The sequence below is a fragment of the Athene cunicularia genome (assembly GCF_003259725.1).
Source record: "Athene cunicularia isolate RWA chromosome 4 unlocalized genomic scaffold, athCun1 chr4_part3, whole genome shotgun sequence".
Taxonomy (NCBI): Eukaryota; Metazoa; Chordata; class Aves; order Strigiformes; family Strigidae; genus Athene; species Athene cunicularia.
In genome coordinates this window covers 12,800,726-12,825,999 of record NW_020799100.1, presented here as the reverse complement: position 1 = coordinate 12,825,999, position 25,274 = coordinate 12,800,726, and the positions used below count along the sequence as shown (strand labels likewise).

The following is a 25,274-nucleotide window of genomic DNA, read 5'->3' as shown; positions in this document are numbered from 1 at the left end:
GCAGCTTTATCCCCCAGGTTTTGGGGGGGTTCTGTAACCAGAGGGAAAAGCTGAAACTATGTCTGGGAAAGGTAGGAAAAAAATAGGGTCTGTGAGGAAAGATGCCATGGCAGTGCAGAGGTAGGGATATAAAGGGAAATGGTAACGTTACAGAAGTGGAGATGGAGAGGCTAAGTGCTGCAATAAGCTACTTTGTTTCTGCGGCGCAGCATCCTCTTGCAGCCCTGATCTGTAGAGGTGAAAAAGAACTCGGTGCACGCCTGGGGAGAGTCTTGGGCTCCTCCTCACCATCACCTCCCAGATGGAGTGGCAAGTGCTCCTGTCTGGGCCTAGATTTTATCTAACTGTGAGGTTGAGCATGAGTGTATGGTAAGCGATTAGGATGTTATTTCTGGGGGAGAAATGGCCTTTTGTGATTAATTTGTGCAGACGTATTTTGCTTATATTCTGTAGAAGTCTCAGGAAGGGTCTCAGCTTTTCCAAGGTCATAGTCAAATTATGTAGCACAAGTTAGCCTAAGTACATAAATTCATGTATATGCAAGACTTGATAAGGGATTCTTCTGGCTGTGACTTTTCACTGCAGTTATTTTCTTTAGAAATAGATTCAGTGAGCAACCACTGATGTCTCTGTTGTGGATTCTTTGGGTTGCAGAACTTTTCTTCCAGCTAACTTTCTATTAAAAGCTTAGCTCATTTTGAACTTCGTGAAAGAGCTCTCCACTTTGTATGTTTCAATTAACTTCTCAAGGGTCATCGCTAAAATACTTGTTTAGAGGTAGATGACTGGCTATTTTATGCTTAGTGATTAGTTTGCTATATCTCTTCTGGGGGGCTTCTGTTGTTTTGTGAAGAGACTTGATAAATTAAAGAAAATCTTAGTGCTTCGCTTATTTTGTTGCTTTCAGAAATTCTTATTCCCACGTGTTAAATACAGTATTTCTGCACTGCCTTCTGTCTTGACCTGAGAGTTGCAACTTCAGTTTCACTTCTTGCTTAAATAAGCAAAATGTAGAATTTAGATAATGGTTGGAAGCTTTTTTTCTAAGTGATCATAAGAATTTAAATCTGAACTTTTGTTGGTGTTTTTTTTTCCTTTAGTTTTGAAATCTAATAACACCATTGAAATTTATTTGAAGAATAAATTACCCAGGTCCATGGGACATGCTCTTCTATCCCCCTTCCCTATGTTTGTGCCACCAGTAGGACTTGAAAATACACTGACTGCCAGAGGGGCTAAACCTGTGTAGCTGTTAATGGCACAAGGGAGGGAGCGAGGAACAGCATGTTGGTACTCCAGTGTCATTATTCCTGTCAGCACCTTGGACTTTCATAAACGGTGCTGTCATTCTCATGTTGAGGAACAGTTGTAGCTGTTTACTGCCAGTACATTTAACCAGATACTGAAGTCCACTTTTCCCCTTACTCAGAGTTTGGAAAACTGTTAAGATAGGATCCTAGAAAACAGGTATCTAATCTGGATGAAGATACTTGATTAGTTATTTGTCAAGTGTCAGAAAAATAGCTTCACTAGTTCTAATTTACTGTGAAACAGTTAAAGTTTTCAGCACTGACAGAGACAATATACTATCTGGAAAAACAACTTTAGTTACATCATGTAGTGTTTGCAATCACCTCTTCAAAACCTAGCTAGTGCTTAAAAAGCAATTTTCAAAGTAGTTAATTTACATCAATCCCAATTTCATAAAATAAACACTAGTAACTCTGTACCTAATCTTTTTGTGATTATTTTCCTATCTTTAACGTTCTCACAAAAGAATTAAAGAGTCTCAGAGGATTTTTGTAGCACCTAACTGCAAAAAACCTGTGTACTCAGATATTGAGGTGCTTCTTTGTATTAGGAAGGATTTATCTGTTTCACTTAAATGAAACTGTAGGTCCAAATGGGAAGTGTTTCACCAATGTATTTTACTGCTGAGTACTGGAAATACTGGACTTCAGGAAGAAAAATGAGATACATGCAGTAATCAAACCTTCTAATAGTAAGAGTTATTGGTATAAAGGCACAATGTGAAGGCCAACACTTCCTTCTAGGTTGAATGGTTGTGGATTTTTCCAAGCTGTACTTGTCTATATTTAATACAGAACTGTGCTTTGTAAGAAATTTTATTTACTTTTCACACTTAAGATGCTTTGTCTAAAACAGGTGGTATTTTATTTAAGTATTTTGTTCTCCACACTTGTCACTCCTATTCCAGCTAAGCCTCCAGAAGTAGTAACTCCTTTCGTGTACCCTGTCTGTTTAATGGTTCCATCTGTGGGCCAGTTGCGTAATCATTGAAGTGTGTGTTTGTCTCTCATCAGATCCTGTTCCAAGGCCAATATTTTTTTCTGTGAAGGAATTTTTACTCATTATGAAGTGTAGGAGTATAGGGAGTATAGAGGATTCAAGGAATATTACACTGCTCTTTTTTTTTTTTTTTTTTTTTTAATTTTAATGGACTTTCACTACTGGCACAGCAAAACTTTATTTTGTTCAAGTCCTTTGAAGTCTTTGTCTGCTGTTCTGCATTTCCCTATTAAGTTTTTAGAGCTTTTTTTTAATATTGCAAAGCAGAAGATTTACAGTCTGAGGGGAGAGTGAGGAGTCATTGTTCTGCTACCAGCATTTCTGTTGTTACAAACTGAAGTTCAGTTTCATGTCAGGAGTCTCAATATGCTTCAAGTTAATGGAAAACAATTGACTTGCAAATATTCACAGTCATTACAGTCTGCATGTTTCCTAGTATTAGCTAATGAAGTCACGGACTTGTACAGATAATGTTAGAAATATCGTAGTAATAGAGTGGGGCATAAAGAGTTCAAACTGCCACATGCTGCAGTGTTTTATGTAATGTCAAACATTTTCATCCTTCAGTTGTGTACACTTTTTTTTCACATTGTTTTGTTTTGTTTTTTGTTTTGTTCCCATTATCTAACTTTTTGTTTTCCCCCCTTAAATGTTTTGGTGATTCTCCAGAACCAACGAAACGTATGCTTTCCTTCCAAGGGTTAGCGGAGTTGGCTCATCGTGAATATCAGGCAGGAGACTTTGAAGCAGCAGAGAGACACTGCATGCAGCTTTGGAGACAAGAGCCTGATAATACTGGTGTGCTTTTATTACTATCGTCCATTCACTTCCAGTGTCGCAGGTTGGACAGGTACGAGACTTGATGTGTTCTGTTAAGCTTGCTTTATAGCTTGCACCTCTTAACAGTACTGAGCATAGCTGACAAAAGTTCTATTCTAGCACTGATTTCTTTTTTTAATCACTGAATGCAAATACTCACTAACTTCATGGCACTGGTAAGGACTAGTCAAGATAATGTTTATCCTTTTTGAATTTTCTTAGGGTAAAAGAAATACAAATCAGAATCGAGAGCTTTGCAACAAAAACAGATAATACAATTATTCTCATGTTATTTTCATGTTGTACACATTCATGTTGGAGTGTCCAGTGCACCTGTGTGTATTGGCGGTATTTGCATGTGTAAACAAAAGTTTTTCTTTATTCCACCTGCAGTGTGGAGGTTTGTGGTTTGGTTTTGATTTTTTTTTTTTTTAAGTTGCAACACTGCTGCAAAACAGCCTGATTAATTAAGGAGTTTTATCATCTGAAACTTGCATCTCACTTCATTCTGCTTGCCTGTTCCTGATCTTGCTTTCTGTGCCTCAAGCATTTTGAACTTGTTCTAGGTGTAAATCTGCATGTGCTGATGAAGGAAGTAAGAACTTTTCACTGAGATTTATTTTATATAGGCTTCTCAGTGAAGTTGTAATAACAGTTCTGCTACAGGAAAATAAAATGGGGGAGGATACAACAGAATTTTACATCTTCGTCTGTCAGCTATGTCCTGCTTCTTGAAAAGAGTATCAAGTGGAATATTGCTTAAAGCATACGAATGTTGGAAGAGGCTTCACAGGATTTCTGTAGTGCTTTCTGCAAGTGCATTGAGTTCAGATTTGGTGAGGTGATTTGAACCCTGCTGATCGTAAATGAGAGTTGTCTTTCTTCAGTAGAATGTAAAACAGGAACAGGAGAAATGATAATTTAAACTAGGAGAAGCTAAACATACAAGGCAGCTCTAAGTCCACATTTATTGGCTGTATGTTTGGCTTGCTTAAGCATGACTGTTCATTAGGTAACTAGGTAAACAGGCAAACAGTAAAAGTCAAGAGTGGTTCGTTTTGTTTTTTAGCTAACTTATCTTAATTTTCTCCAGGTCTGCTCACTTCAGCACTTTGGCTATTAAACAGAATCCACTGTTGGCCGAAGCTTACTCGAATCTAGGCAATGTGTACAAGGAACGTGGACAGCTCCAAGAAGCTATTGAACATTATAGACATGCACTACGCCTCAAACCAGATTTCATTGATGGATATATTAATTTGGCTGCTGCGCTGGTAGCTGCAGGTGATATGGAAGGAGCAGTACAGGCTTATGTGTCTGCCCTTCAGTACAACCCTGTAAGTAACACTATTTTCTAGAAGAACTCCATACTTTACTACTGTCCCAGGACAGGTTTCCCCAGGACAAATAACAGGTTTCAAAGAATGAACAAATGATAACCCTTCCCTCTAAGCTGTACATTATAAACTTAAAGATCTACTTAATACTTTTCTTAAGGATCTTTGAAAGACTTCTGTCACAGAAAGTTTTATATTGCAATACAGTAAGGGCTGCTGATTGTGTACTTATCTGTATTGTTGAAATAACAAAAGCAAGGAATTGGTTTTGTGGTTTGTTTTGGTTTTTTTTTCCCCTCTGAAGTCGGAAATGTCATGAGAGTTGCCTTGGTTAGATTTCCACTGTGGACTGGTTTACAGAAGCATCATTTTTGTTTTATAGGCTGAAACTGAGTGTCTGTAAGTGACTCCTATAAAATAGATCCAGTATTTGGACTTTGGTTGTAGTTGTTTTGAGTTGATGTTTTTAGTAAACAGTGTCTTAGACTGCTATCTTCTGTTTATTTTGCATTGTACTCAAATAATTTGTATAGTATTAGTCAGCATGATGAAAGTATCTGTTTGCTGTTTGGTCATATGTTTTGTCAAAAAATACTTCAGATGCAGCATCAGTCTGGTGTGCATATGTCCTTTTTCCTTTGGAAAAGCAAATGTGAACCCAGTTCATCAGGAACTCAGAATCTTGTTTAATTCTGTTCTTCAGCCTAGATGAACTTGTCTAACTTACTATGCTAAGTGGTGTCACTAGTGGAGTTTGTGCACTGGTTAGAAATACTGTAAGATGGTGTTTTCTTACAGGACTGCAGTTTTGTTTAAGCTGGAAACTTCTTTTGTTAGCATTGTCAAAAATGTCCCTGTTCTCTGTGGTCTTTACTGCTAGATAATGCAGTTGCAGATTGTGCTGTGGTTACAAATTAAAGAACAAGAACATGTGGCAACGCTGTTGAAAATAGATGAATTAGTGGGAAAAACAGGGAGAAAAACAGTTTTGGAGATACAGGAAGCAAAATCCATTATATAATTTATTTAAAAGCCATAACAGCCATTGTGCACTTTAAGAATACAAATTTACAGTCATGCTTTAAAAAAAAAGGGGGGGGGGGCTTCAAATGGTTATGCGTGGCAAAAGAACTTAAGCTTGGTAGGGGACAGTTCGTTTTGGTTTTCTGTATAAAGAGTAATTGTGTGAAAAAAATTTTTTTTTTTCTACTTCTTTATGATTTTGTTTTTACAGTACTGAAATTGGTAAGATTGTCAGCTGTATTGTTAGGTCAAGAAAAATAATTTACATTTGTGATGTATTTATTAAGAATATAAAATAAGCTATAGAGAGACTGGGGTGTTCCTTTGCAAGTTCTCTGTGAAGACCTTTGGGGTGTCTGAAGTCTCAAAGCTGATGGTGTGACTTTGGTTTTTCAGGACTTGTACTGTGTTCGTAGTGACCTGGGGAACCTGCTCAAAGCCCTGGGTCGCTTGGAAGAAGCCAAGGTAGGTGTTGGGTAGAATACATGTAAACGTCAGTGTTTTGAAAAATTGAACTTTGCACCAAGTCTTCAAATCTGCGTTGATCTACAGACAGTCTGAAAAACTGCTGAAAACTGAAGGCACTGAAAACACCCCAGAGTAGTTGCAGGGCAAGATATGGCATGTCCATGTTTAAAAGATGGTTTAAGTCAAGAAACGGAACATTACCGAGCCTTTCCGCTGAACTAGACTATCTGATACCATTCTGAAGTATTGGGCAGGGGCTCCATCATGCTCTTATCTGGAAATAAGTAACAGTCCTTCAAATCTGAGGCTTGCCTGCTGGTGCCAAGCAGAGAGCCTGTGGTTAGATCGAGATCACTGTACGATGCAGGTGCTATTGAAAACGCTGCTCTTCTAAAGTCCTTTGTGGCTTGTAAGTGGAGAAGAAACTTACCCAAATGTTACCTTGTAATATGGGCTTTTAAAGATTTTTATTCTTTTTAACTTTTCCCTTCCCTTGATAGTGGAAGAAAGGCTAGTAAATGCTGCAGTATGCGAACCCCCCGAATATCTTTTCTTCATGTCTTCCCTCTCCCCTCCCCCAAAATAAAGAAATCGGAAGGACAAAGCTGGTTTGTTTGGGAAATGAACTGATCGAAAGAAAACTTGCTGTAGTGGAAAGGTGGCTTCTAGCAGTCTTGTGTTTCCTAAACTGAGAATTCGAACACCAAGATGAGTTTAAAATTCTTGGCGTGTTAAAAGTTGGATTTCACAAAGAAATTGTCTTGTTACAAGCCACCTTACGCGTCCGCGCTGCAGGGGTGAGGAGTGTGGAGAAATCGGAAACACTCTGGACTCCACGTCTGTCACTCCAAGCCCCACGCGCATGCTAAAAAGTGGAGTGTATGAACAGCGTAGCTGTCTGTTTGGCTGCAGCACCATTTGGGGAGGGTTACAATCTTTACGGGGTTGTGGGAGCGCAGGTTCAAAGTTCATTATTTTTTTGATTTCTCTTAACAACTTGGATGTGCGTACCATCCTAGGGCAGCCTGATTGATTTGGTCAGATCCAGGTTGAAAGTATTTTGTAGCAGCATTTAGAGTTTGAACAGTCTTTGAGACACTTGGTTCTCAGCCCACCAAGCGGACAGCTAACATGAATTGCACTTCACTGCAGCTTTAGTGTGACTGGTATAGGCCAAGACACTGCGCCTGCCTTAGGTTGCTGACTTCTTTGTTTCAGAGCTCTGGAGACACCTAGTTTGAAAGTGTTATTCCGTTTTGTGAGAACTTAATAAATGAGGAAAAACATCTTGAGTAAATTGCAATGTGTTTCTTTGGTTATCAGTCCATTTGAAAGATCAAGCCAGCAGATTCCTTACAGTTTGAACTAAAATTTAATTTCTTTGTAGATATTTCAGAGCCTTTCTTCCAAAAAAAAAAGTCCCTGCTGTATGCAATTGCCCTGATTAACCCTCTCCCTTCTGCATGTCTCCCTTGTTACAGACAGATTGTCCTCATTCCCATGTGTTAAGACATATCCAAAAAAATGCAATTGCTTTGTTGAACTCTTACTAATGATCTTGTTTTATTTTCTCTCTTGTTTTTGGTTTTTCACCACTGATATTGTATTTAGAAGGTTTCAGGTGGGTGAAACCTCCTATTCCATGCGTAAGGTGCCTCGCTGAAGGGAGCTCGAGGCCTGGATCTAGGGCAGACACACACCTCCTCCTCCTCTTCCAGCAAGGAACGCACCGAAAAGTCACATGATGAGAAATATGGTAACGGGTTTGTAACTGCCACAGCAAAACCATTTGCCTCCATGCCTGAATCTTCTGTCTTGTGGCTTCAGAAACAGCTTAAAATATTTAATTACAAGCAAGTAATGTAAGAATATTTTATACTAGTAGCCACAAATTCTTTCAAAGAAATAAAGTAAAAGTAAATTAAAATATTTTTTTAAAGAAATAATTGGAGATAGTTAATAGTAAAAGCTTCTAACTCTTCTGGTTGTTCATTTTTTTCCTTTTTTCTTCTTTGTTTGGATTGCAGCGTTCTGCTCTTCTGATGATGCGCTGTGATCCTGCAGTAGCGCAAAGGCTGCGCAGCGGTAACGCGCATTGCGTGCGATTAAGCCCTCGTGAACGGTTGATTAGATGATTAATCTCTGATTGGGTGACTGCCCAAGCTCCAGGCTGTAGCCTTTTGGATAAAATTTGGGTTGTAACACATTTAGAGTCCAGACATCAAATTTAATATGCGAGTTTCTGTATGGGCCTGTCTGGTAGATTAATGATTCTGGTTGGCCGTTCACTGATCTAGGGGCAATCAATATAGCAAAGCAGTTCGCAGCGATAGCGTGGCGCCGTGCTGTTTAGGATGCGCAGCGATTTCTTGCGCTTGCATTACAGGGACCTAAACCTTCATGCAATCCTGTCATTTGAGGTTTCGAAGCTGCAGATTGTATTGGAAGAGACTGGGGAACTGGGTGTGTCATCTCACTTGACGAGGACCATTAAAACCGAAGAAGGGCTTCATCTTTTTCAGTAGTTTTTCTAATTTTTTTCCAAGTAATTTCTATCTGTTTTAGAAGATTTCACGATTTAATAACCTTATTTCACAGTGAAGTTGTCTTTACACAGTCATTTTTTTGGTTTTATGCACTTCAAGGCAACAGGTATTTTTGTTGAACTACTTGAATTCTATTTCTAAGGTGATTTCTGTGGTGACCTGGTCCGAGGGCATGTTAATTTCTTATCAGCATAACTGAAGAATGGTGGGCTTGCACCTGGGTTTTGGTTTGCGCTGGCGCAGGATCAACAACAGTTTGCAGCGCATTAGTTTTGGCGCAAGCTAGCCTATACTGCAGGGTCACTTTTGGCTGGTTAGAGAAGGCATACTAACAATTTTTTTTCTCTTTTTTTTTTTCTTTTTACAAATATTCCCCTTCCCTTGTATCTCTCTTCTTTAACTGTTCCAAGGCCTGTTACTTAAAAGCAATTGAGACTCAACCAAACTTTGCAGTGGCTTGGAGTAATCTTGGCTGTGTGTTCAATGCCCAAGGAGAAATTTGGCTTGCAATTCATCACTTTGAAAAGGTAACTATCTGAGCCAGTTTCTCTGCTAGATTTTAATGCACATGCAGTTGGCTGCTTGTAGGTGATAGAAATATTTTGATCAGCATAGAACTTTTTAGGATCCTGTTAGTTAACATCCTATATTAATAGTTTGGGTTGTTGTGGTTTTTTGTTGTTTTTTTTTTTTAAACTTTCTGATGTTTCAGACTGCCTGTATGCCACTAGGGAGATATGTTTAGAATTGCTCTAAGGACATACATGTCAAATGTAAGAAAATTTATTAAGTTGTTTTAAACACCTTTTCTGGAATAATTTTTTTAAAAGTCTAATTTGATGAGAATAATGTATTGTGTGTGAGAGGGAGAAACAGCTTCCTGCATAAAATAATTTTTCATTGTGATTTTATTTCGGTATTACTGTTCTTTGAGTAAGGAGAACAGTTTTAAAGGACACACTAATTCCTCTTCTCCAGGATTATTTTTTGCCACTGCTGTTTCAGACTTCTCTAGATTAATGTCATTAACTAGTTGTCTGATACCTTCTAGTTAGTATCTAGTTAGCATCTTAAGAGATTTGTACAAATCTCTTAAGTATCTAAAATGACCTAAGAAGATTTAAGATGTGGTGGGCGGTTTCTTCCTGGTATTTTTGACTTAAGATCTACAAAACTAATTATAACTGCTTTGGATTTTTTTTTTTTTTTTGGATTTGTGTCTAGTTAGTGATAGATTCTAAAGTATTTTAATTTGGAAATCCCATGAGAAAAACTGTAAGAATATGGCCTCTCAGATATTCAGATGTTGCTTATTACTGCATCTTCTGTAAATTTATTGGTTCTTAAGTTTTTTGCATTTTATTAGTTTTGAAGGGAGGGAAAATGTTTTCTTTTAGTTAAATGACTACTGAGTTTTCCTACACACGATGTATTTGCTCTTTTCTCGCTCTTTTCAAGTCATCCTTATTTCCCTGGGCTGCTAAAGTTTTTAAATGCTCTGTTGCTTTGCAGTAGATGAAGGATATGGATCAGGTTTTTTAGGGTTTTTCTCCCCTTAAAAACAAATGAAAGGCAACATAGCATGTGTAGGCAGGAGTGTTAAGTATGATCAGAGTAACATGTTTAACACTTTATTCTGCAGTAGTTGCAACTACTAGGTAAGCAAACGAATAAATTTGAAGGTAGTGTATGCTGTCGTTTCTAAAGATAACTAACTGATGCTCTGTGATTTATATAACTTGTTTTCCTTCCTTATTAGCTTATTGATGAAGTCTTAGATGTTTACGGAATGGATTTGTCAATTTTCTTTTTTTTTTTAAACACCAGAACAAGAAAACCAACTAAGTTTTGTAGTGAATGTGTCTGTATTCATGCTCAAAACTTACTTCAAAAATATTTTCAGGCTGTAACACTTGACCCAAATTTTTTGGATGCATACATCAATCTGGGAAATGTCCTGAAGGAGGCGCGGATATTTGACAGGTGAGCAGATCAGTGCTGTTGCTCTGTCGGTGGCCTGTCAGATGTATCAAGATACAAATCAGGTTCCTGGTACAAAATCTTTTTGTACACTATAGCAAAGACTTCTGTAGGCTGAGCAAGCAAATGACTTGGAAATGCATACAGAGCAGATTACTGGAATAAAACTTTAAAAAAATCCTGTGGAATGTATTCCTTTATGTTACCTTCCTGTACTTAATAAAATGTTAAAAATGAGGGTTTCTGAAAGTATTGACAAAAATAGATTTGAAATTAAGGCTGATGGATGAAGGTAAGATGTCCAAGAAAGGCATGAACCCTTGACTTCTCTGTTTTCATTATGTGATTTGGGATGTGAACTACAACTGTGTCTCTTCTAAAATTTTCCTTCTGTGTGAGACAAGCTGAAATGCTGAAATTCAGCTAAGTTTGATTGAATATTCTGTGTTAATTATGTGCCAGCATAATATTATTTCATGGGGTTGCAGTACTGGTGCTCTCTTTGAAATAACTTGGTTTTGAGACCTCTAGTCTGATACATGAATCTTTTGTTTCTGGAAGAACATCCAGGCTATGTTGTTTATATGCAATGTACCATATTGCATCTTTTAATTGGATTATAATTTCTGATAGCTGTAGTTTGTGGCTCTGAATTTAATAAAAGCTTGCAGGGAACACGTTAATTATTGTAAGTAGTTGCACAACACAGTGTAAATTGTTCAGTGATTTCTGTTTTAACCATGAATTAATGGTCCAAACAGGGGCATGTTTCCTCATCATTTTAGACTTTACATCACCTTTTTGAGAATTTACTTAAGTATACTGTTGTGATTTTTCTAGAAATCATATTTGAATACATCAGTCATTTATATCATGCAATAGGAGCATGTAATTTAGTAAAGCATGATGCATGTGTTAGGTTAACAGAGAGAATAAAGACATGATACTGTTTATATCATGACAATTGAATAATAAACTGGAAGAAGAATGGGGCAGAAGTGTTGTGCTTGTCCTGGTAATGAAGAGTGTTTAAATAAAGTAGACAAAAGCTTTGCTTTTTTTCCAGAAGACTTAGTTGTTCGCTATACAGCATCAGGTGGGAGGAAAACATTCCTATTTTACAAGGTACTACTTCTAGTCTGCTAGTCATTACAGAATACAGCATGGTTTTAAAATAACATGATTAATAATAATTCATCCCTTGATTGTTTTTTTATTTCAGGCAGTATTCTTTTGTGTTTTCAGTAGCATTTTACAGGACAAATTTGTGTGTGTTAATAATATCCCTTGAAGGTTGTTTTTATGACCCAGGTAAATATAGTTGCCACTCTGTGGATGATTGTTCACCTCTTTTTCTTGTTACAGAGCTGTAGCAGCTTATCTACGGGCCTTGAGTTTGAGTCCAAATCACGCAGTTGTGCACGGCAACCTTGCCTGTGTGTATTACGAGCAAGGACTAATAGACCTAGCAATAGACACCTACAGGAGGGCTATTGAACTACAGCCCCACTTCCCTGACGCCTACTGTAACTTGGCCAACGCCTTGAAGGAGAAGGGCAGTGTAAGGAGTACTTTATTTCCTTAAAAATTTTTTAAAAGTAGAGTGAATGTTTATTTTAGACACAAGCTGTCACCAACTTTATTAAGATGGGCTGTTACCCTCATTTACTTAGTCATAAGGACAAATAATTTAGGAAATTCTTACCTTGAAACTTAAAATGGTGGGTATAGTGACTTCTCATAAACAGTGCTGTTACAACAAATATCACCGTATTAACAGTATCCCTTTTTTTGAAGGTGGTAGAAGCAGAAGAATGCTACAATACAGCTCTTCGACTTTGTCCCACTCACGCAGATTCTCTCAATAATCTAGCAAACATCAAACGGGAGCAGGGGAATATTGAGGAAGCTGTCCGTCTTTATCGGAAGGCTCTTGAGGTACAGTTGAATGTGCTGAGGGAAAGGTGGGAAAATAAAATTGGGAAATGTGTAATACGACACAAGTCTTCTCCCTCTTCAGTCATAAGTGGAGAGGGTCTGCTCAGAGGCACGAGTCATGTAAAAAGAAGAGTAAGAGAAGTGCACAGGTGTTTTATTTTTCATGTGGTCTATTTGAGGCATTTGAGAGACAAATTCTGTTTCTTTTTCTCCCAGGTGTTTCCAGAGTTTGCTGCTGCGCATTCAAATTTAGCAAGTGTTCTGCAACAGCAAGGAAAGTTACAGGAAGCTCTGATGCATTACAAAGAGGCTATTAGGTAAATGATTACTATCTGTAATAGTGCCAGCCTTTCGTAACAGGAAGGTGCCATAGATTTGCACAGAAAGTGACTTACAATAGCATATTATAATTCACATAGTTGCTTTGCAAACCCAAAAGTCGGGATGGGGATGGTTTCTCACTGGAGGAGGAGCTTTTCTTGTTCATGACATATAGTATCTTTATTTCTCAGAATCAGCCCCACATTTGCAGATGCTTATTCTAATATGGGAAATACTTTGAAGGAGATGCAGGATGTGCAAGGAGCTCTGCAGTGCTACACTCGTGCCATTCAGATAAACCCAGCTTTTGCTGATGCCCACAGCAACCTGGCCTCTATTCACAAGGTAGCACATGCGAATGATTCACTCCTAGAGTATGGTGGGGCACTGTGAGTACTTACCCTGAGTATATTTTTATCTTGCTGACTCATTTCTGTGTCTTTACAGGATTCAGGGAATATACCAGAAGCCATTGCCTCTTACCGCACTGCTCTGAAACTGAAACCTGATTTCCCAGATGCCTACTGCAATTTGGCCCACTGTTTGCAGGTGAGGAAGATGAGACTTTGATTGTAATTCTTAAGATTCCTCTGCAGAAAATGCTAGGCCTGATCATCTCAACCAATTGCTAATTTAAATGTAAAGAGTAGACTTAAGCCTTAAAACAGAAAATAAGATTATACAGTCATTGACAAGTAATTACTGAAGTTACCACTTTCATTTTTGGAAGAAGCATTAGTCTCAACTTGTGAAATATCTGATACAGATCAAAGGATGCTGTTGTCCTAATGTTCTTTTAATTTTTCCCTCTTCTAGATTGTCTGTGACTGGACAGACTATGATGAAAGAATGAAGAAGCTGGTTAGCATTGTAGCTGATCAGCTGGAGAAAAACAGACTGCCTTCTGTCCACCCGCATCATAGCATGCTGTATCCCCTTTCTCACAGTTTTAGGAAGGCTATTGCTGAGAGACATGGAAATCTGTGTTTGGACAAGGTAGGAAGCTTTATACAGGCCAGTTGTGATTGAAGTCCTTTGTGGTTTTGCCTGTTCCTACTGAAAATCTAATACATAGTATTAGCCTTTGTAAGGTTTCAGAGTTACTGACCTGTAGAAAATAGGACATGGTGTTACTCGTCTAGTTTTGCAAAGTATATACAAGGGGCGTTTTGGAAGAGCAGAGTGAGTAAATCATTCTTACTGGCAGTAAAACAGATTCAGGCAGTTGTGTGATAGTAGTTCTCAAAATCTGGTCCTTTCCAGCATCCTGAACCTGATTCTTGTCTCTAGTGAATCCATGCTGCAATGTGTGAGCTTTGGGTTTGATTGGCTCTGGGATTTCCAAATGTAGTCGTTTCACTGGTGACAGCAGCAGTGTTACAGGGATGATGCATCACAATAGGAAGTACTTGAGTATTCGTTGTGATTCTGGTTTGGAGTATTTTGTGTACATTGAAGTAGATTCTCCCCAAAACCTATCTTCTCGTGCTGTAATTACTTAACCGTATGCCATTTCCACAAGACTGCACAGCACCCCAAGCTGCCAAGAATGCAGTTGCAGTTGATGGCAAATTTTTAAAATATTGATGCAACTTCTTTTTCTCTGCAACCAGAGAGTCATAGCTGTTGCACTTGTGAATGTTGAGACAGACTACTTGAATGATTGCCAGTTAGAACTGGAAATATGCTGTCAGTCAGTGGAAGGGTCGGATTGGCTAATGTAAAGATCTTAAACTTCAGAAGATAACACTTAGTTTTCCAACTGGCTTGTCTCAAGAGCCTGATAATCCTGTCAGTGATAGTGGCTAAAGCTGATGTCTGGGGAAGATAGTGAGCATAAGAACAGAAAGCATGCTGTGGTGCTTCACAGGAATACTGTTCAGGTCACAAGTGGCTTGTAGTTTGAGAATTTCCTGGTCATAGTGGCGTGGTATCAGTATATTTAATAATCAGGGGTGAAATACTTCAAAAATAAACTGGTAGAAAAGCAGAAATGTCAACTTGCAGTAGTGAGTCTGTGATTACTTGGCTGAATGTAGGTATGTGACATCTCGTAACACAGTTTGTGGACATAGCACTTGGGTCCAATGGAATACATACAACACAGGTTTGAAACAACAAACGCCCACAGACCTCTTGAATGTGGGATAAAGCTAATTCTACAGACTCATGGGTTTCTTCTGTCCCTCTCTTTAGTATTGGTTTTGGTTCCTGAGCTTATAAACAGTTGTATATGTTTTCTTGACAGATTAATGTTCTTCATAAGCCACCATATGAGCATCCCAAGGATTTAAAGGCCAGTGAAGGTCGACTTCGTATTGGCTATGTGAGCTCTGATTTTGGAAACCATCCAACCTCACACCTAATGCAGTCAATCCCAGGCATGCATAACCCAGACAAATTTGAGGTAAAAATACAAAATGACATGCTTAAAGCTTTAAATACAGCTGTAAGTGGCACTTTCTTTTTCTTGGTACAGGCAGGTAGGCTAGGGAAAGGGCAAAATTTAGGTTTTAGGGTGTTGGGGTTTTTTTTTTGTTAGAGGGCTTTTTTTTAGAAGGTTGAAGAGTTCTCCATCCTGAGTCATCCTCCTTTACCAGTATGAAGTGTTACTGAGAAGGTAGGCAAATCAGATACCTGTCCTTAGAATTACTGCAGGTAGGATTTGTGGCCCTTGGAAAACATTTTTTAAGCTTCAGCTTCTGTTCTTTGAGTAGATACGTTTCAACATCAAGCTACTACTGCCTGGTTATTTCTGATTTATGGATACGCATCTGTTTTTTTCATGATTTGCTGCTGGGTTTTTTGCAAGTATCTTTCTCTGGGACTCCTGAATCACAAACATGAACTTCAGATTGGTCTGGCTACTCTTTTTTCAAAGGGAAATAATATGCTACACTTACTCCAGAAGGAGTGTGTACAACTTAGCAATGCTAACGACAGTCACATCTATATTTATTTGGGTATCATGTTAAGGGATTGAGGCTGTAAATAGAACTAATTCCCAATTACGTGGCTTGTCCTATGACTGTTTAAATTGCCCTGGTTTTGAGCTCCTGTCTTCCAAGACGTGAGAATTTGTTTATCTTTGTAAAGGGTTTGTAAGTCTTTCCTTCTGGCAAAACTGTTTTTTATTAACCTTCTTTTGGTTGGTTTGTTTTGATTTTGGGCTTTTTTCCCCTACCTTCTTGCTTTTTCCTCATCATGAAGTCTTTGTAGTCTGAAGAGTTCTTGTGACAAAGCTGCATGCTTGAATTGTTACCAGAACTGTGACTTTGAAACAGGTTTTTTTTAATGAAACAATTAAATTGGTGGTCTGAGTACATGGGGTATGAGGGGAATATACCTGTTAACCTCGAATCAGCTCAAGAAAGGGCAGTCTTTCTTACTCTGGATTTATAAAGCTCTAGAGCTTAATTTATGTATGAAGTAAAGTTATCTATTGCTTTACTAAAACCATGCTTTTGTCCTGCAAGATAATAAATTATCTGCATATTGATTCTGTATCTGTATGTGCTAGGGGTTAGATATAGGTGCCTGTCAAGCCTGAGTTTCTCACACATTTGCAGCTCCTTAATTGGAGAGAACTAGTCACTGTTTCTGTTAAAAAGCTTCCCCAAGGCTTATCTGTTCAACCTGAGTCATAATTATGATTCTTACTAATTACAAATTCAAAGGTGCCTTTTAAGAGGTGTTCTTGAAGAATTTAATGCTTACGCAAATCCATTTGTTAAAATTCCTTTACCCTGCACTGATGAGAACGTTGTATATATGTCTAGGCGAGATGCAGTGCCATGCTCTAATACCAGGACTGGGTCAAACTGGGGCCTGGTGCAAATGTGTCAAATTCCCAATGCCCCCTGGTTTTGGATTTCTTTCTCAACTGATAAATGCCACAGAAATAAATATAATTTATATGAAACTAGATGTAATTTTGGTAATGTACTTTAAAATTGCAATACTATGTGTTTTATAGCAAAATTACTTTGCTGGCAAGTTATTGCAGATACTCAATTTTTGCTGCCTCGTATTCTAGGTATTCTGTTATGCCCTGAGTCCTGATGATGGTACAAACTTCCGTGTAAAAGTGATGGCTGAAGCAAATCATTTCATTGACTTATCTCAGGTGAGCTTTTTTGATGCATTGACCTTGGCAGACCTAAATGAATACAGAGATCAGCCTGTAGTTTGAGATTTTCAGTTGCAATTATTTCGTGACTCAGGCTGATGTTAGTCTTGAGAATCCTGGAGTTTGTAGATGTATTGGTGTTACGCCTTATCTGGGATGCAGTGGTTAGTGCACAACCTGTGTGATTATTAAAAAGTAATATTAGCAGTATTGAATAACTGTTCCATTAGGTCATCTAAATGGCACAGATAAGTCAGGATGCCACAACTACAAATATATTCAAGCTTGCTTTACTCCAGTGAAGCAGGACAGAGGCTTAGTGATTAATGGGGAATCTACCACTTGCCCTACATGAGCTTTGATCATTAGTAATTAGCTTTAATGGAGTGATGGTCGTGGGGCTGTTCTGGTTTTTACAGTCTCTGTTTCTAGCCTTTGTTTTTTGTTTTACTGCTACTGAACTAGAGACATCTATCAAATACTTCCTTTTATGCGCTTGTAGGTAATGACTAATTGTATAATTAATTCTTGGAGGAATCTAAAACTGTTGAAAATTGTTTACCTTTCAGTATCTGACAGGAGGTAATTTTCCAAGGCTTTGCTGTTCTTCTTGAAAGTCATTGGTAATACTTTGTGTGAAGTTCTGCTCTGTTTTTGGTTTTGATTTGGCCAAGAACTGAAGCAGTTTCAGTGTTGCTTGAAGTTTCTTCTGTGGTCCATTTGTGATATTTTTCTGCATGTCTTGCTAGGCTTGGCAACACTAGGTATCACTCCTCTGATTTGAGTGTGTTGAGGCAATATTAAGTACCACAGTCAAAATTTTTGTTAGCAACTGCTTCAAATGTGTCTAGAAAACTTACATTTTTCTTGGCTTCAACAGGTAGTTTTTTGATTGAGTTGAGGACTTACACTTCTGTAAAACCAGGAGTAATGAGATTTAAGTCTCACCTAAATAAAATTATGCAGCTGACATTTATTCACTGGTACACTGATGACTAACCACATTTATTACTGAAAGACTGAAAACAAAAATAACATTTATTTATGTATGTATTTATTCTTCAGATACCATGTAATGGAAAAGCAGCAGACCGCATCCATCAGGATGGGATACACATTCTCATTAATATGAATGGTTACACCAAAGGAGCCCGAAATGAGTTATTTGCCCTGAGACCAGCACCTATTCAGGTAATTGAGTTAGAGGGCTTTGTATCTCCAAGAAACCGCTGTTGAGTAGGAATAATTTCTGGCAGAGTGGGAGAAACATTGAAGGTTCATGTTGGTCGGTGAGAGAGACTTTTTTAGGACTTAATGTATATGAGACAAATAGGATCATTCTGATGAAGCAGATTAGCTTGGGGTTTTTTTGTGTGCTTTATGGGCAGTTGACTGTGTCCTGAAAGAGAACTCCTTAATTCTATGAGGTTCTTGTACACCACTGGCTTTCTTGCATTAGTGAGAACAAAGAAGGGGTATCTGAAGCAGTTGTGGAAATGGATTGTTGGGTTTTAATCTCTTCAGGCTTAGTGAAATTCTAGTTAGAATAAATCAGAATCAATGGCAGTTACTGTTCTGACTAAGGATTTTTCTAAAATGGCTGTGGAAGGAGAATGGGAGAGGCCTGAATCAGAGTGACTCTAGGCTATGGCAGTTATCTCAGCTAAGGGAAGGTGTATTTGGGCTATAGCTGCACGTAGTCAGATACTTTGGCCTTTTGCTTGAAGGATCAATTTCAGAACATCCTTGAACTGTTCTCTGTCTCAGTAGTGAAAACTTGGGGTTAGAGGTGTTCTTCTTCAGTTAAAGCACAAGAAGGAACAAGAATCTGTGGAAAATGTAACTTTAACTGTGTTGATTTTCAGCTTCCTTTATTTTTGCAATGCACCTGGGACTGGAGCCTTGCTTTCTTGTTTTTTAGGCAATGTGGCTAGGTTATCCTGGAACCAGTGGGGCATTGTTCATGGATTATATCATCACAGATAAAGAAACTTCCCCAGTTGAGGTGGCTGAGCAATATTCAGAGAAATTAGCTTACATGCCAAACACTTTCTTTATTGGAGACCACGCCAACATGTTCCCCCATCTGAAGGTATGTAGGAAGATAGGGCAAGAAAAGTAGGTGTTTTCTATAGCTGTCTTTATAAAATGGGACTTAATTTAGTACTTGGTAAGGGATGTTGTAACTTTTTTAAACTTTTTTTTTTAACAGAAAAAAGCAGTCATTGATTTCAAGTCCAATGGTCATATTTATGATAACAGAATTGTTTTGAATGGCATTGACTTGAAGGCTTTCCTTGACAGTCTCCCTGATGTCAAGATCGTTAAGGTGAGAGCTACTCCTTTGTGTGTTCAGTCTTAGGGACTGAAGCCAGTACTGTCTCTCATGCTTATGTGATTTATCTTAGATGAAGTGTCCTGACAGCTGTGACAATGCAGACGGCAGTGCTGCCCTCAGTATGCCAGTCATTCCTATGAACACAATTGCAGAAGCTGTGATCGAGATGATTAATCGTGGGCAAATCCAGATAACTATCAATGGATTCAACATCAGTAATGGATTAGCAACTACTCAGGTGAGGCACTTCAAGATGCTATTCTCTTGGGTTTTCTGTTATATTTGTATGTTTTAACATAACAAGGAAGAAAAACGTCCAAACAAGTATCTGTCTTCTGTCATGTTGATTTGTTTAGTTCTTGTACTGAATGAAACACATGGGTTACAAGCCACAGCTGTACTGGAAGATGATCTTTCCCCTTAAAGATAGAGGGGTTATATCAAAAGGTATCTACATCCAAAGAAATTTAATCTTGCGTAGAGATGACACTTGGTTGTTCAGAATTTGAAGGCAAGACTTGCTCATTGCCTACAGCCTACAGGGCATTTGTGAGCTGTTCCCCAGATTTGGTTGTGTTTTTCCTTTAGAAAAATAGTGCTGGTTAATACAGGCAAAGTTACTTGGCTGTATCTCAACAATGTTTATTCATCTCCTTACATCTTTCTGAACTTTGTATGCACTGTACCACCGCTTCTCAGCGCTTAATAGTTCTTGGGATTTTAGTGATAGTGACAGTTACTTCTTCCTTTGCAGAACAACTTTTTCTTTTCAGAAATACTGTATTTTGACATTGGCATAACTCTTGACTTGTGAATGTGTTTCAGTTTGCAGTCTCTGCCAGCAAGATGAAACAATCTAAGCTCCACTTTTTAAAACAAGAATTCTGTTTCTTGATCACACTAATATAACCCTTCTTTGTGCTTGTTCTAATTTAATATCAGCTACTTTTGGGCATAGGTTGACGAGAACTGTGCATTGTGTTTATGAGGTCTCCTCAGTGACCTGGATAAGTAGCACTTTTATCAACTTTTGTTGAACTAAATTACCTCATGCATCTTCCAACGGAGTCAATGACAATGAGTCATCATTCACATCACGTTTGTCAATAGTACACTTATTTTGGCTGGCTGCACTGCCACTGAACTTAAATTTTAAATATATATGTATGTAAAATACATATATATAAAAATAAAGAAAAAGGCTCTAAGTACCTGTTTTGCTCTGTCTGTACTGATGTTTTTGTCTGTCTTTGATCCCACCGTTGCCTCTCATTTTAAAAAAAAAGAAAACCAACCCACAAACTTTTGTTTTACTAATCCTCGACTCTTGCATGGTATTGTGATTATCCCAACTTCATACTCTGCCACTTTTTCTTAACGTATTCCTATTCTTTGTGAAGGCTGAAAGATCCATTCTTTTTTGACAGACCATTAGTAACTCTTCTAGTCCAATTTTCAGCATTTCCCATTATTGCCTTGTCAGCTAGTTCCTTGCCAGTCTGTTAAATATTAGTCTGTATCTTCAGTCTTGATTATCTGTCCTGTGCCTCTTGTATTTTATCTTAAAAAACCCAACCAACCTAAACAGAACAAACCCCAACCAACCAAAGTAAAACAAACCATAAACCCCCATTTGCTTTCTAAATACTTTTTGATTCTTCCTTGAAGTCTTCATTTCCTTGAGACCAAAAATGAAATTAAGTGACCTTATGGAGGGGAGGAGTCTATGTGTAATGCCTCTTTATATGATTCTTCTTTCCAGTTATTCCAGTTACTTAGAATTTCAGGGAGATATAGCAAGGGTGTGAAAATGCCCCGTGTTTTGTGCCTTGGTAGTTGCAACATTGTGGTATGCACAAGCGTGTAGGCATACCAATCAAATTCTTGTTATGGGTAAGTAGACAACTGGTACAGTAAAACCAAAGATATGCTTACAGTAACTTACAATGCTAGCAAATGTTGCAGCGTGTCTCAGGATAATTCCACTGGGCATAGTCCTGGTTCTTGCAATTTCAGTGTTCCAATAGCTTTTTTTTTTTTTTTTTCTTTAGATTAACAACAAAGCAGCAACTGGTGAAGAAGTTCCACGAACTATAATTGTTACTACCCGTTCTCAGTATGGCTTACCAGAGGATGCTGTTGTATACTGTAACTTCAATCAGCTGTATAAGATTGATCCTTCCACTTTGCAGATGTGGGCTAATGTGAGTATCTGTATCTAAGATAAAATCTAAGATTAGACTTCTGGAACACAGCTGTTCTGTTCGAGTTAGCAGAAACCTCATGCATGTTAAAATTGTAACTGTTCTGTGGAAAACGTTGACCCTGAGCTGTTTGAATCCTTACAGTGCTCATGTTGCAGGACTTAGTGTTAACAGAATGTGGAATTTTTTAGATTGATTTCAAATCTCATCTTTGCTTCTAGCCAATGAAAAATTATGTCTTGAACAGCTTAAGTGTGCTGGTACTCCATTGTGAAGTAAGTTTGGTCTTATCTGGTCTGCACAATGAAGTCATAACTTGAGGTCTTGGCACAAATGAGGCCTTGGCAGCTGGTAGATTGATAGACCTGAGCACTGAGTGTCTGTATCAATATCAGTTTATAGTCTATTGCTGAGAGTTACTTGAGGGATAATTTTTTTTATACTCCATAGCATGGGCCTATAATTAAAGGGGATCACAGATTTCAAGGCTTTCTCTCTTAAGTACTGCTCTATGAATTATTGCTCAGGGTTGCTGTCCCCTTCAGTGGGTTTAGAAATGAAATCATATTTATTCCACTTGAAATGGTGATATGGTTTTTTCCTGTTCTATACCTCAGAAGATTAAAGTTTTGAATGATTATGCCTTTTGCTTCATTTTGCTATGTGGTAATCTCTAGTTCAAAAAAGGAAATGTTTCTGACCAAACTTTCTGTATTTGATTCTTTATTTTTGTACAGATCCTAAAAAGAGTTCCAAACAGTGTGCTGTGGCTGCTACGTTTCCCAGCTGTAGGAGAACCCAATATTCAGCAATATGCACAAAATTTGGGTCTTTCCCAAAACCGAATCATCTTTTCTCCTGTTGCCCCCAAAGAAGAACATGTGAGAAGAGGCCAATTGGCTGATGTTTGTCTAGACACTCCGCTTTGCAATGGGCACACAACTGGGATGGATGTGCTCTGGGCAGGGACTCCGATGGTCACTATGCCAGGTAACGCAGTGGGGAACCAGCATAGAACAGATGGGTTTGAATGTAACTAAATTTTTTTAAGAGACAGCAAGCCCAACAGACTTCATTGCATCTTGTAGAGGCAGAAGGAAAATAACTCATACTTTGCAACATTACTTGATAAGCTTATTCCTGTTGCCAATTTATTTTCTTTTTTTTAACAGGCGAGACTCTTGCATCACGAGTTGCTGCCTCCCAGCTTACTTGCCTGGGTTGTCTTGAGCTCATTGCAAAAAGCAGACAGGAATATGAGGATATTGCTGTGAAACTGGGAACTGATCTGGAATAGTAAGCAAACTTGTATTGTGTAATGTGGTAACATCAAGAATGTTGATGCTGTATTTGGGCACAGTGCTGAGACATCGGTAGTTTTAAATCTTGCAAATACTTTAATATTTAAAATAGCTAGGCAATCCTTGTCGAGGTTTCTTGTCTTGCAGTTTAAGTCAGCTTCTGCTTTTACAGTAAATCTAACAGTGCACCCAACTGAGCAACACTGATGTCTGTTCTGAAGAAGTTGCTTGTGTTCAGGCTCTTACCTGGTAAAGAGTGCAATTACAGTTCACCTTTGTTCCTTTTATATTGAAGGTTAAGCAGTTTGTCACTTCTGCAAGTTAAAATTGCACTGTAAAAAGTTACCGCAGTACAAATAATGCCGCAAGTTAATGCGTTAATGTTGGAGCTTTTCTGAGTTGAAGTGGTCATGCTGATCTTTGTTAGGAATGATTAGTAGATAAAACAGAAATACGAATTTGTTGGAAGTGGGGGTGCAGTTCCAGGTGAGCTGGAAAGAGTAGCTTTCAAAGTAAACAATATTATGAAGTGTTCGGAACCTTTTGTAACTGCTTTTAACTCTTTTTGTAGCCTGAAAAAAATCCGTGGCAAAGTCTGGAAGCAGAGAATATCCAGTCCTTTGTTCAACACCAAGCAGTACACAATGGACCTGGAGCGGCTTTATCTTCAGATGTGGGATCACTATGCTGCTGGCAACAAGCCAGACCACATGATTAAGCCAGTAGAGGCCAGTGAGTCTGCATGAAGAGAGACTGTGTGCCCACCCAGAACTCTCCAGGAACTGAGCCTCCCAAACACTTCTGCAGAGATGATGAGCTAAAAACAGTGCATTTCTACTTAATCTGCCTGGTACTCTGTGGCTGAAGTAATACATGATGGTGATTAAAGCACAGCCAGACTTATTTCTTGCATGATAGGAAAAGACTCAATGGAGCCTGGGATCCTTTTATTCCATGAGGAATTTGAATGGGATTGAGCCGTGTACATGTGAGCCTGTGTGTATGAGTGATAGTGGTTGCTGGGGGAAGTCTGAACTGCCCAACCAATTATAATTTCATGGATTGATTTAATCTTCCTATGAATCTCTCTCCTTTTACGTGGACTGGGAATTGGAGCATTTTAACATTTGATTTTTGGTGCTCCAGTTGGTATATGTGTGGTTCTCCCATGACAAGATTTCCAGCTAGCGAGTGTTGCTCCCTGCATTAATTTCTAAACTGTGTGGACTGAAAGGGCATATTTGCTGGTGTAGTCTTTTTTTATAGGTTTTATAAACCACTTGAGCCTATATCAGCCTTTTAATGTTTGACCTCTGTTTTGGAGCTCTCTGTAATGTGTTGGTTTAGATAAGGACTTTGGTTTTTTTGTTTTGTTTTTAAGCTTCACCAATAACTCAGCTAATTGGCTTCATGATGGCAGCTCCTCTGTTGAAAAACCAAATTTGATTTGAAATTAATCCTCCCCACAAGTGTTTGAGGTAAACACAAACTGGTGCCAAATACAGATCTTTCAGGAATGATTGTTAATTATGTATAGAGTCACAGTCCTAGGTACTGTAGCAAAGACTTTAAACAAAAAATAAAGCTTTGGTTTGCCAGTTTGACTGATTTGACCAGTGTTTTGTGTTTTCTGCTGCCCTACTTGTGCTGCTGTCGGAAAAGTATTCTGAACTGCTGGCCTTTTGTCTTCCTTTCTGTCATATTATTTTAAATAATGCTATTTATTTCAGCAGAAATGATTCCAGGTAAGTGTAGATCTTGTATGTAGAGATATTTCTGTCTTCACTAGGTTAGACAAACCCCACTTGAACGTGAAGGCTCTGGGATGTGTTGCATGCTTAATTTGGAAGTGCTCTGGGGCCTCATGGCAGCTTGTTTCTTCTGGACATCAGGGTGCTCTCACCTCAGGTCACACCCTGTAGTACCTTGAAGGTCATGGCTTATGTGTAAATTAATATTTTTGGTTTGAATAAGCAGCAATAGCATTCCGCAACTCCTAAATCTCACTGGTGGGTCAAAGGACTGCAGTTTGAAACAAGTCTTTAACCAAGTAACAAGTGATAGGGCAAGAGCGAATGGCCTCAAGTTGCACCAGGGAAGGTTTAGACTGGATATCAGGAAGCATTTCTTTCCAGAACGGGTTGTTGGGCGTTGGAATGGGCTGCCCAGGGAGGTGGTGGAGTCCCCATCCCTGGAGGGGTTTAAGGGTCGGGTCAACCCAGCGCGGAGGGATCTGCTGTAGTTGGGAACTGTCAGTGTTCGGTGAACGGTTGGACTGGATGATCTTCGAGGTCCTTCCAACCCAGACGATTCTGTGTGAGCTGCTCTCCTGGTTGGGCTTTGCTCGAGGCCCCGTTTGCCAGGCGCTGGCTGCGCCCTGCCCGGCCCATGGCTGCCCGCACACCGCGGGGGAGCGAGCTGGGCTGCCGGGACTCGCCCCCCCTGCTGGTACCGCGAGGGCGTTAACAACCTTCCCTCCACCGTCCCCTTCGTGGCGGCGGGCGGCTCCTTCCGCCGCGGCCGCTGCCCCGGTGCGCAGGCGCGGTGCCCCCGAAGCGGC

The 25,274-nt window shown here is 38.9% G+C and overlaps 1 protein-coding gene across 1 annotated transcript; it reads left to right on the top strand.

The window, feature by feature from the left end:
- The first annotated feature begins 2,993 nt into the window (after positions 1-2,993).
- On the top strand, positions 2,994-24,327 carry OGT (O-linked N-acetylglucosamine (GlcNAc) transferase). The gene is made up of 21 exons (XM_026848239.1): positions 2,994-3,160; positions 4,223-4,466; positions 5,886-5,954; positions 8,914-9,030; positions 10,407-10,486; positions 11,849-12,044; positions 12,281-12,421; positions 12,638-12,738; positions 12,934-13,087; positions 13,190-13,291; positions 13,559-13,738; positions 14,991-15,149; positions 16,779-16,868; positions 17,937-18,062; positions 18,793-18,963; positions 19,084-19,200; positions 19,280-19,447; positions 21,261-21,413; positions 22,151-22,403; positions 22,586-22,709; positions 23,286-24,327. The coding sequence occupies exons 1-21, from the start codon at positions 2,994-2,996 to the stop codon at positions 23,458-23,460; spliced, it is 3,087 nt and encodes a 1,028-aa protein (XP_026704040.1). The 3' UTR covers positions 23,461-24,327.
- The last annotated feature ends 947 nt before the right edge of the window (positions 24,328-25,274 follow it).